At 40.3% G+C, this 12,680-nt stretch overlaps 1 protein-coding gene across 4 annotated transcripts in view; it reads right to left on the reverse strand.

The window, feature by feature from the left end:
* PARG (poly(ADP-ribose) glycohydrolase) overlaps positions 1-12,680 on the reverse strand; it is a 140,095-nt gene that overhangs the window by 33,367 nt on the left and 94,048 nt on the right. For all 4 annotated transcript variants that reach the window (XM_025189658.3, XM_014578622.4, XM_006112396.5 and 1 more), the window contains exons 10-12: positions 12,225-12,304; positions 8,123-8,183; positions 3,282-3,357 (exon numbers count right to left, since the gene is read on the reverse strand). In XM_025189658.3, the coding sequence (XP_025045443.3) occupies positions 3,282-3,357; positions 8,123-8,183; positions 12,225-12,304 (217 nt within the window). The remainder of the gene's footprint in view (positions 1-3,281; positions 3,358-8,122; positions 8,184-12,224; positions 12,305-12,680) is intronic.

Consider the following 12,680-nt stretch of genomic DNA (forward strand, 5'->3'; position numbering starts at 1 on the left):
TGATGGGGACTACAACTTCTCAAGAGAGAGCTCTTGGTATCACTGTGGAAGTGGCAGTCAAAAAAGCAAATAGAATGTTAGGAGTCGTTAAAAAAGAGATAGAGAAAAAGACAGAAAATATCTTATTGCCTCTATATAAAACCATGGTACGCCCACATCTTGAATACTGCGTATAGATGTGGTGGCCTAATCTCAAAAAAGATATATTGGCATTGTAAAAGGTTCAGAAAAGGGCAACAAAAATGATTAGGGGGCTGGAACAGGTCTCATATGAAGAGAGATTAAAAAGACTAGGATTTTTCAGCTTGGAATAGAGGAGCCTACGGGGGGATATGATAGAGGTCTATTAAATCATGACGGTATGGAAAAATGAATAAAGAAAAGTTATTTACTTATTTCCACAATATAAGAACTAGGTGTCACCAAATGAAATTAGTAGACAGCAAGTTTAAAACAAACAAAAGGAAGGTTTCTTTCACTCAGCGCATAGTAACCTGTGGAACTCCTTGCTAGAGGATTCAGTGAAGGCTAGAACTTTAACAGGGTTCAAAAAAGAGCTAGATAGATTCATGGAGGTTAGGTCCATCAATGGCTATTATCCAGGATGGGTAGGAATGGTATCCCTAGCCTCAGTTTCTCTGGAGGTGGATGATAGGAGAGGGATCACGTGCGGACTACCTGTTGTGATCCCTACCTCTGGGGCATCTGGTATTGGCCACTGTCAGCAGACAGGATACTGAGCTAGATGGACCCCTTTGGTCTAACCCAAATATGGCTGTTCTTATGTTCTTACCCAGGACAGAACCAGGAAACCCTCTCCTAAACTTCTTCCAGCACAGCTAAGAAACAACTCCACTGAGATGAACCAAACTTTGTTACATTTTCCTCTGTATTTCAGAGCTAAGTTAACCTGGCTATGTATTTTAATGTGTGTATACTTGAGAAGTTAAAAACTAAAATCTATCTTTTTTCATTATTTGACAAAATGCTCAGCCCAAGAGCCTTAGAAGGAACATGTTATTTTCAACCTTCTATTAGAGTAAAATATAGTAGTTTCTATTTTTACATCCTTTTACAATTTTCCCATTTTACAGGAGTTAGAAAAAATACACATTACATACTCGACCATCAGCTGCATGCCCTAAACCCTTTAGACTGGTAATGCAATTGTATAACTAGTTCTCTGCCTAGTGAGATTTAATGTAAACTTTGGGTGATGACCCCTGAATGGGATGAGACTTTTTTTTTTTTTTTTTTTTTTAAACAAAACAAAGACAAGACACTGTTTAAAATAGATAAGCTTTAAGCCCTCCCTCCCAGAAGCACATATTTTTCACTTATGAAAAGTGTCAACACACAGAAATAAGGGTGTGCACTAACCCTTGTATATTAATGATGAGGTAGACTGCAAGGAAATTAAAAGTGATAGAACAGATAAATCAGAATCTATTTAGGTTAAAATCACTTTGGAGAAAAAAGTTAGCAGAGGTACTTCTGGGATAGTGGTTGGACCCAAAATGCTAGACACCTCCAAAGATATGTTGTAGATATACACAGAGACCACTAATATTTTAATCAAATAAATATTACTGGAAATTGTGTGATTATAGGAGACTAATTTCCCAGACACAGATTGGAGGACGAGTACTACTAATAATGGTAGGGGGCTCAGATTCTCCTGGATGTGACAGCTTTCCCCACCAAACAGTCAAACAAGAGGTTTTAGATCTGCACTGGTGAGTAGTGAGGGGACCATGGAAGAACCAGTTGTAGGGGAAAATTTTGGTTTGAGTGACTTTGAGCTGAATCAGTTTAAACTATATAGAAGGATAAACAAAAACAGATCTACAACTAGGCTCCTTAATTTCAAAAATTCAAACTTTCAAAAATTGAGGAATTAGTTAGGGAAGTGGACTGAACAGAAAAACTCAAGGACGTGAATGTAGAGGAAGCCTGGAATTAGCTTCTGCAGCCATGGCTAAAAGCATCTCATGCCTACTTCCCAAGCAAGGGGAAAAAATTCATAAAGAAGGGTCACAGACCAAACTGAATGAATAAATATCTCAAACAGGCTACTAAGTACAAAGCCCATCAGGAATGGATGATGGGATGGATCAGGAAGGAAAGCCACCTACAGGAGACTGGAACAGCGATTTGTGGCCAACAGGAGCTGCGAGTGGCTGTAATTGAAGATGCTTAGGGAAATAGTCTGGTGGTCCACCAAGGCTAACTCTGCAGGCCACTTATTGCCCATTTTGGGGCTATTGATTTGAAAAAAGAATTTATCACATTCAAGGAGGAATTCAAACAACTTAATGGGACCAAACTGGGTTGGGCCCAGATAATCTCCATCTAAGAACGTTAAAGGAACTTGTGCATGAAATTGCAAGTTCAACTGCAAAGATTTTTAATGAATACATAAATTCGGGAGTCAGACCTTCTGACTGAAAAATTGGTAATATAGTACCAATTTTTAATAAAGACAGAAAACCGGTGATATGAAAAACTACAGGTCTGTCAGTATGATCTCAATTCTATGCAAGGTCTTGGAACAAATTTTGAAAGAGAAAATAGTTAAGAACATGGTGATAAACAATAACTGGGATAAAATACAACAATTTTACAAAAGCTAGATAGTGTCAAACCAGAAAATAACTGATTTTCTAGACAAGAAATAAAAATAACGCTGACATGTTAATGTCTGTTGATAAAAGGTGAAGACCCCCACTTTTTACAGTGAACTCTAAAAGCTAAACGTATCACCCCTTCAAACTGTGGAAGAAAACTACACATTTCTTTATGGATATGAAGAAGAAATTCAGTTTTAGCGGACTGGCTCTCAGACCAACCCAACTGTGCTGCCAGCAGAAAAAGCCTTGAACTACTGAACTGGTCACTAGACGGGGCACAGCAACAGCTTTTAAAAAATAAAACCAAAAACTGTGACATCCTGTTAAGATCTCACACAAAAAACTCATTTCCTGTCAATCTTTAGTCCATGTCTAAACTAAATGACCTGAAGCTGTCCAGGTCTTGTGATTTTCTGTCAAATGGTTTTGGAAACAGGCACATGTGAAAAACAAGGTGAGCTGGAGAATATTAACCCTATTAAGGCTGTCAAGATGATTAGTTGTGTTGTTTCTTCTATACTGTATAAATATCTCACTACTTAAGAGCAAACATAACAAGGAGGTATATGAATAACTTTGCCAAACTGCCCAGTCATCAATACTGTGCCAAAAGCAGAACATAAGGCCATATATTTGTTGTTATACACTTACCTGTAGCATACCACGTCCATTGCTTTCTATGGTGCCCTCATATGTGACATACAGCCTGGTCAGTTTTTTATGAGATCTATAATTTAAAATATATATTTAGATACTATGTTACCTTGTAAAGAATCAATTAACCATATACCGTATATACTCGAGTATAAGCCGACCCGAATATAAGCCGAGGCACCTAATTTTACCCCAAAGAACTGGGAAAAAATATTGACTCGAGTATAAGCCTAGGGTAGGAAATGAGGCAGCTACTGGTAAATGTAAAAAATGAAGATAGATACCAATAAAATTACATGAATATTTATTTAAAAGAAAAACAATAACCTAGCTCTGTAAGTGGAAAAGGGGGTTAACAAAAACAATATGGTTCTGCAGGCACGGACACAGCTCAGCCCCCGCCGCCCCCGCCCCGCAGCCCCCACGTTCCGGCCCCCTCGCCTGCCAACGAGCCCCCTCTAAACGAGCCAGCGGGGGGGGGGGGGCTGTGAGAGACCAGAGCCGGGCATCGATGGGCCAATGAGCCAGCGGGGGGGGGGGGGGCTGTGCGAGACCAGAGCCGGGCATCGATGGGCCAATGAGCCAGCGGGGGGGGGGGGGGGGGCTGTGGGAGACCCGGGCCGGGCGTCGATGGGCCAATGAGCCAGCGGGGGGGGGGGGGAGGCTGTGCGAGACCCAGGCCGGGCGTCAATGGGCCAGTGAGCTAGCGGGGGGAGCGGGTGCCGGTGCTGGCTGGATTTTACCACAGGAGGGGAGGGGAGGGGGAGCAGGGAGCAGCAGCTGGTCCTTGTGCACCTGCCCCAGAATCGGGCCCAAGCTCGTGATCAGGGCTCCCGGGCGCTTCCAGAACAGACGCCCACGGTGCCGAGTCGGCTCCTGGCCCAGCTGTTCCCGAGCTCAGCGCTGCACCCGAGCGTCATGGCGAACGGCCCCAAACGCCCTTCCTCCCACGCGGCAAGGGCCCATGGTGCCAGGCAGGCAGGGGCTGGGGGGCCAGGAGAGCCAGGAGGGCAGGGGCTCGGGGGGACAAGGGGCCAGGGGGGCCGGGAGGGCCAGGAGGGCAGAGGCTGGGGGGGACGAGGAGACAGGGGCTGGGGGGGACAGGGGGGCTAAGAGGGTCAGGAGGGCAGGGGCCGGAAGGGCCAGGAGGGCAGGGGCTGGGGGGCCGGAGCTCCGGGCTCACGCGTCTAGGCCCGGCCGGCGGCAGACGCCCGCCCGCGAGCAGGAGGCTGACTCGAGTATAAGCCGAGGGGGGCATTTTTCAGTACAAAAACTGTGCTGAAAAACTCGGCTTATACTCGAGTATATACGGTAATCAAATGTAAAAGTCTCCATTCTAAAAATCTGCAAAAACAAACAATTCTGTTCTCAGTTACGTGAGTGTAAATCCAAAGTAACTCAGTTGGCTTAAATGAAACGCTTTCCAAGGGGATAATCCAGATATACAATTTAGACCAGGATAACTTAGGACAGAATTTGGCACGAGACAAAAGTCAGTTGTGAGTTACGGAAGTGGGAGGTGAAGAAAATGATTATGCATTAATATAGTACCATCCATCCCTATAGTTATCCACTCCCTATGAAGAAATCAGTCAAATTTCCCTACCACTTGGTGAATCAGGTTTTATTATTCCCATTTCATAGATGGTGAAACAGAAATTAGATTCCCCACCCAAGGCCAGAGAACAAGTAAAATGCAGATCTGGGCCTAGAATTCTGATACTCCTGGATGTGGCTGGGTGCAGAGGCACCACTCAGTCCCCAATAAACAAAGAAATAACTACAGCTTCAGTTTCCTTTTCTGTTTCTCAGTAATTCAGGAGAAGAGTTATAGCCAGGCATTCTGGAAAGACAAAGCATGCCTGTTGGAAGGCAAGACTCCATACCTAGTTACTGAGGTTATGACCTAGAGTGTTTACAGCAGTATTCTGTAGCTGCTGTAAGCCAGAGAGCTTTTCCAGCAGCTTAATTACTCCAGTCTCCTTGAGCGGCAATAGCGATGTAGGCGGGGGAGCTTTTCCCACTGCACTAAGTGCTGTCTACAGCAGCACTTCAAATCAGCCTTAATCATGTCACTCAGGAGTAGGGTGGTTAATTCAAATTCCCGAGTGACATAATTTATGTCGACTTAAGCTGTAGTATAGTCATAGCCTGAGTGAACCTCACCTGGGGGGGATCTTTTTGTTATAATTTTTGTTTTAATTTTTGTTTACAGTAACTTTTTTAAATCTCTGCTAATAAAGATTTGCTGCTGCTAAAAAAAAAAAAAATCTCATGGCTTGCTGAGACTATTTCTGCTAAACTATGCCCTTCAGCCCGCTACTCCGCCTCAGATTTGCACAAAATTGGCATTGTTTGGATCAGTGATCTTTTTTTTTAATTAACTTCCACCCAGAATTGTAAATTAAAATAATCACTTAATTTTATAGGTTGATCACCAAGTGTTGTAGATAGAATATTCTAATCTACCATATACTTTTGTTAACAATATATGCAGTAAATCTAAAGGTTAGTATATAGACTAAAATACATTCATATTAGTAATGTCTTAGATTGCATTTTAGCATATGAGAAAAAATGTTTTGTCAGTGTACAAAAATTAGCCACTCAATTTCTATTGAGATTAATGGGAAATATGTCTATATCCTCAATCATCAATGAAAAGGCACACAATTGTGTATTTCATGCCTCTAAATAGTAGCTGAACATATTGTACAAGTAGAGAAAAGAAGCATTATAAGAAAAAAATTATCTTGCAGAACATTTGGCCAAATTTTGAAAAATAATTTGGAGTAGACTGGGAAAAAATCAGGGACGTCAATGGAGCTAAACTGATTTACACCAGCAGAAGTTCTGGCCCCTTATATATATAATTGTAAGAGTATTCCGCTTCCTGAAAGACTAGAGTAAGCATGTGTACTCTGTTATTACTAAACATGCATGATTTGATGTACACCAAGACTTACAGTAATTGATTGTTTTTAAAAAAATATGTTTTTGACCCCAAAATGACAGCATCTTTTCTGATCAATACATATATATCTATTTACTTCTACAATTCGTGAGTTAAGACGACATTATAAATTGACTCATCTTTTTAAAATAGTGGCTTAATTCTTCTGTGCCACATTTCAAAGTTTCTGGAAAACTTAAACAATGAATAGTTAAACAGTATTAAACTTAAAACAATAGCAGCACCTTAAAGACTAAGAAAACATGTAGATGCTATCATGCATGAGTTACCATGCATTTCTCATATAGTATATTTGAGAACTGGTGAAACTAAAAGGAAGAAATCCATGACAAGCTATTTGCAAGATACTGTAGCAGATCTTTCAGTCCACAATATATCTAAGAAGGGTGCATATTTTAAATTATAGTTAATATACAGCATATAGCAAATAAATCAAAAGTGAACGTATAGGAATTATTATAGCACATTGATTCTAGAATTCCAATTCCAAAAATTTTTCCTAACCCAACAACTCCAACATCTGCAAACATCACTTAAATCTAAAACTCAACGCTTCCACACAAACAGCCACCATCCTATTTGGAGTGTTTGCTGCTGAAATTGGAATAACCAAGGAAAAAGCTGGCAAATCAAATTTTCGTGCTGCCTGTCAGCCCTATTGCATTAGAGCAGGGGCTCTCAAATGTCACTGAATTGTGTCCCCCTTCTGACAATAAAAATAATTATATAACCCCAGGAGGGAGGACTGAAGACTGATCCAACCCTAGCCCTGCTGTGGGGGGAAGGGAGGGCCAAAGCCAAAGCTTTATTTACCCTTGGGCTTTATTTATCCTCCGGCAGAGGGCCTGCAATCCGAAGCTGAAGCAGTAGGGCTCAGTCTTCAGCTTTGGCCCCAAATCCCATTCGATCTAACACCAACCATGGTGACCCCATTAAAGAAGATTGTGATCCACAGTTTGAGAACAACTGCATTAAAAGTCCTGTCATTGCTGCTTCAGATGAACCATCACACCCAGACATTCCCCATCCCCACATACATACCTGCACATGTTCATAGAAATATCACCATTTAAATACTCATTTAAATCATGAACCAACAAAATGAAATACATGTGATCAAGTTAGAAATTTGAAACAACCCCCGCAGTGTGTAACACCCCTCCCAACTGTTTTTGCATCAATTCTTTTGACTCTTCTCCCTCCCCCCAAACTCGATGAATAAAAAGAATAAAGATCCATACAAGATAATACATAAAGATCCATACAAGATCCATACATATTAAGAGCCTGATCCAACTCCCAACAAAGTCACTGGGGCTGTGTCTAGACTACATGCCTCTGTCTGCAGAGGCATGTAGATTAGACACATAGGCAAAGGCAATTGAAGCTGCGATTTAAATGATCGCGGCTTCATTTACATTTACATGGCTGCTGCGCTGACCCGACAAACAGCTGATCAGCTCTTTGTCGGCTCGCGCCCTAGTCTGGACGCTCCCCTGCCGACATCAAAGCCCTTTGTCGGCAGCCCAGTTATTCCTCGTGGAATGAGGTTTACTGGGGCTGCCGACAAAGGGCTTTGATGTCGACAGGGGGAACGTCCAGACTAGCGCGCGAGCCGACAAACAGCTGATCAGCTGTTTGTCGGCTCAGCGCGGCAGCCATGTAAATGTAAACGAAGCCGCGATCATTTAAATCGTGGCTTCATTTGCCTTTGCCAAAAAAACAAATCTACATGCCTCTGCCGACAGAGGCATGTAGTTTAGACGTACCCTGGGAGTCTATGACTTTAATAGGAGGTGCAAGAGGCCCTAAGTCATCACAAGCAATTAAAACAATTTCTCACACAGAGATGTTTTTAAATTACCTTTCCCAGTCTGGAAGGTCTTGAAGACACTGTCTTGTAAATGTCACCAATCCGGTTGGTTCTATTTAAACACAAATAAAAATAGTAAAACATACATTAATCAGCTGTATGTTTCAATTTTTAAAAGCTTACCACTTAAATCATGCAGAGACTAAGACTACAACACGTGGTTCTTATTCAGAAATATTAACAAGCAACGTAAAATAAAAATGCTAATTAAAATAAATGTTTGTTTCTCCTAAGGAAAACCAGTTTGATTTCCATCAGTGAAATTGTCAGTGCTGAAACTGATGGAAAGATATGTGATGAGACTTTCACCTCCATGTCCCCACTTTCATTTATATCTATTTTTTTAAATCAGCCAGCAAAAGTAAAGTGATGATATGACATGTCATAAGTGGGGAGTATGATTTATGTTCCTTTCCAGTTTGAAAACTTGATAGTGTCTCCCCCCCCCCCCGCCCAATATAAGATCAAAGAAGGAAATCATGTTATTTCTCAAATATTCCACTTAAGCTTGGAAACATGAGACTGGCTTGGCAGGACTGGTAAGAGCAGAATGCAGTGACCTAGGCAAAAATAGACTTCAGATCCTGAGCAAGGTGGGCAATAATTATTGAGGAGGGGCCACTCAAAGAACCTGGTAAGTGATCAAGGGCCACACTCTTTCATGATATTAATGGAGGAGGTGTGGGGTCTGGGATGGAGGATGGGTGCAGAAGAGAGCTTGGAGTAAGGGACTGCAGAGTAGGAGGGTGTGTGGAATCCGGGAGGGAATTTGGATGAAGGAAAGGGTTGTGACCAGGGGCAGGAGACTGGGGTATAAGGTCCATGATGGGGGATGGGTTCAGGAGAAGATTCTGAGCAGGAGGAGGGTTGCAAGGCCTGAAGGAGCAGTGTAGGAGTGGATGCAGGATCTGGAAAGGGGTTACGAACTGGGGCACAAGGGTAGGAGGGGGTGCAGGAATCTGGGTTGTGACTGGGGGGTAGGAGATTGAGGTGTAAGGTGTGGGAGAGTATTGTGATCCGGAGGAGTGAAGAAGAGAGTATGGGTACAGGAGAAAAGGTACAGATGATTTGGGTTACATGGAGCAGAGGTACAAGAGGCAGGGCATTGGGCTGGAGGGAGGGACAGTTTGGGGAGCCAGAGGCAGGGTCTGGCTGGAAGGCACGCACTTGCATAGCTCCCAGACAGCAGCTCTGCCCACCAGGTTACTCAGCCAGGTGGGGGCCATGTGTAGTGCTCTGAATGCTGTGAGCCCGGGGGAGGATTACAGGGTGCTCCTGCTATAAGTCGCCCTGGCTTAGTGCGGAACGGATGTAAAGTTGCTGATGCTTGTAGGACCTGATGCTCTTAAGCATTCCCTGCTCTTAAGTTGTGAAAAAAAGATTTGCACAAATTGAAATCAGCTGTGGGGAAAAAATTCCCTGCTTTAAGTTGTTTCATTATAAGTCCAAGTTTTTTGGAACATATCTTGGACTTATAGTGAGGTCAGCCTGTACTTTGTATGCTGCCTGTCCTTCAAATAGGGAACTCCCATTGGCTGGAAACCTTTATTTATGTAACTTTTCTTTCACTAAAAGTTGCAGCAGCAAAGATCAGTTTGTGTATATTTGGAAGAAACATTTTTTATTCAATCTGTTCTTTGTCCAAAAAGCAATCATCTTTCTTCCATGAAAAAATATTCTTAGAGTGAGAAATTCTTAGAAATTGTTAGAGGCAATTGTGGTGCCATTGGAATAAAAACATATTTTAAGACTTCTAATTATTTAGGAAAGCACAACAAACCTATTCTTTAGAAAGTGTTAACTATTCCTATAATGCTGTTAGAAATTGTGTGTGGCTATTAAAAATTTTTTTTAAAAAAAGGTTAGCTTATTTTTTAAACAGAAGGTCTTGTATTAAGTGTTTCTGCAGAAGGGTTCTGTAATATTATGAAGGCAATGTTTCACAAATTAAGCATATGTTTTGAGTAGTAAGCTTTAGTTTACAGACGCTCCAATGTATTCTGTTACAAGGAACTCTGTTATTATTTATAACAAAAGACTGGGGAATTAAACACTTAATTTCCACTCATTTCCAGGGCAAAATTACTTCAGTCTTAATTCATTATACGAGGGGAAAAAAAAAAAAAAACCCTACAGAACCAAACAGGTCTATTTGAAAATGTGATACAAATTACTAATTTAATGCAAAACATTTAAGAATCCCATTAAATATTATTTGGAATTATAGCATAAAAAATGCTAATTCACCAGTTACATGCAACGTAATCCCATCTGATTTTAAGTACATAAAGAGGCAGGGCAGCCATATAACTTAGAAGTAGGAGGTTGCTGCAATTCAGTTTGCATATAAACATTTTTTCACTCACGTGTAAAAATGCAGTAAAGCTATACACCAAGTCACATACATAGTGTCACATTCTGCTTATGACCTAAGTGAATAATATCTATTGACTTCAGTGAGACCTTAGAAGCTATATCCAGTTTAGGATGTGGTTCTACTAGTTTGCATAATGGAAGTATAAGTCCTCAAGTCAAAGAGTAATTGAGTCAGGTAAAACAGGAACTTTTTTTGGGTGCAATTTTGGGAGTAGTTAAAAATATTTAACATTACAAAAGATATGATACTTCAGATATAATTAAGATATATATTATACAAATGACTATGCATACAACTAGAGCATCATGGGTACATGTGTACTCCAATGAGTGCTCAGCCACATATATATATTTTTACAAGTTTATGTGAATGTGCCCCATGACAATGTAAGAAATTTCAATTAAGCATATTAACTTGAATCTCAGATAGCTTATGTAATCTTACTGGAATGTCCAATTACACACAGGCACTCTGAGCAATTTGCTGCCTTAAAATCCAGTTAAGTTCCATGAGAGTTGAGGGTGCACAATGTCTTGCTGGGATGTTCATTTAGTGGGTTTCTTTTAAAATACGAATCAGCTCTCTTATGAACTTTTAATGGGGGGAATAGAATAGCAGTGGTTGAGGAAAAATGAAACACGCCCCCTCCCCCATTGCAATATTTAGAGCTGAGATTTTGGAACCACATAAGCAATTAAATTCAAAGTTAGTTTCCTGAAACCATTATTTTGACATTGAGTGTATATATTTATAGTTGTCTAACAACTGCTGCTATATGCCTGAATGTGCGCGCTCTCTCTATAGGCAAGAAAGAGAATGGCAGTTAGCAGCATATGGAATAATTAAGTTAATACACTTCAACATCCTCAATCCAGGTGTCTGATCTGGGAATACCTATGGTTTGGAACCCTGCATGGCCTTCCCAGATTCTGCACTTCCATCCCCAATAACCATTTCAATATAGTGCATTAAGGATTTCATCTTCTGACATGTTATACATCTACAGTACTCTATGAAAATTTGTACAAAAGCTTTATGGTGAACACCCATGCAACAAAAAATTCCATAATCCGGCATAGCCTATTTCCCAAGGTTGCCAAAATGAAGAGATTCAAGTGTACATATATTTTAATTTCCAAATATTCTTATAATTGGCATGCCATCCCATATTAGAGAGAAAGTGGGCGAGGCAAAAAACTTTTATGGATCAACTTCTGTTGGTGCGAGATACAAGCTTTTGAACCATACAGAGTTCTTCTTCAGGTCTGGGAAAATTACTCTGTGTGGCCCACATAGCTAATCCTATTTACTAACAGAAATTTCTCCAATAAAAATTATTACTTGACCTTCTTTTTCTTTCCAATATCCTGAAATCAGCATGGCTACAACTAAACAACATACTCATGTACACACACAAAAGTGTTAAAGAATGAATGTGTGTGTGAGAGAGAGAAAATTTGTAGATATGCATTGCAGTTAGCATCTTACACAATAATTCAATATTTTATATATTCTCTACTTCCAGGCAAAGCAACAGTTCCTGTGGGAATCAGTATTTTCAAATTCTTGAATACTTTTTTCAAAACATTCTCTATAACATTGTATTGCCATAAATTTGTCCATGTATTATGTATTCCTTATGTGTTTGCTGTAAAAGTCAGACTAAGTGGCATATTTCACAGTATTCAAAAGAAATGAATTAATAAGAGGCTATACTTTTTTCTGTGACTCTTCTAAAGTAGCAGAAAAGTGTTTTAAGCTTCTCCGGCTTCCTTGGTGACCGTCCTTCAAACAATCTGAATAAAAATAAATATATAAAATTAAATAACTATATTAGTTTCAGTGGCACACTATGTAATAATTAAGTGTTCAATAAGAATGATTTTATTGGATTTTAAAAGTATTAACGATAACTTTAAAAGACTTTTCTAGATGTTTAATAAGTGTCAAACTCTTAAGTTGAGAAAGAACATGGAAAACAAATGTGATTTCTCTGTTTAAAGAGAGATGTAAATCAGAAGTTAGCTACATAATCTTCTCTTTACCGATTAGTAGTACTTACACCCTCTAGTTAAAATCCACCTTGTTTCCATACACAAGAACAGCCATACTGGGTCAGACCTAAGGTCCATCTAGCCCAGCATCCTTCAGTTTTAAGCAGATGAAGTAGAC

The sequence above is a fragment of the Pelodiscus sinensis genome, chromosome 8 (assembly GCF_052426305.1).
Source record: "Pelodiscus sinensis isolate ZL-2025 chromosome 8, ASM5242630v1, whole genome shotgun sequence".
Classification (NCBI taxonomy): Eukaryota; Metazoa; Chordata; order Testudines; family Trionychidae; genus Pelodiscus; species Pelodiscus sinensis.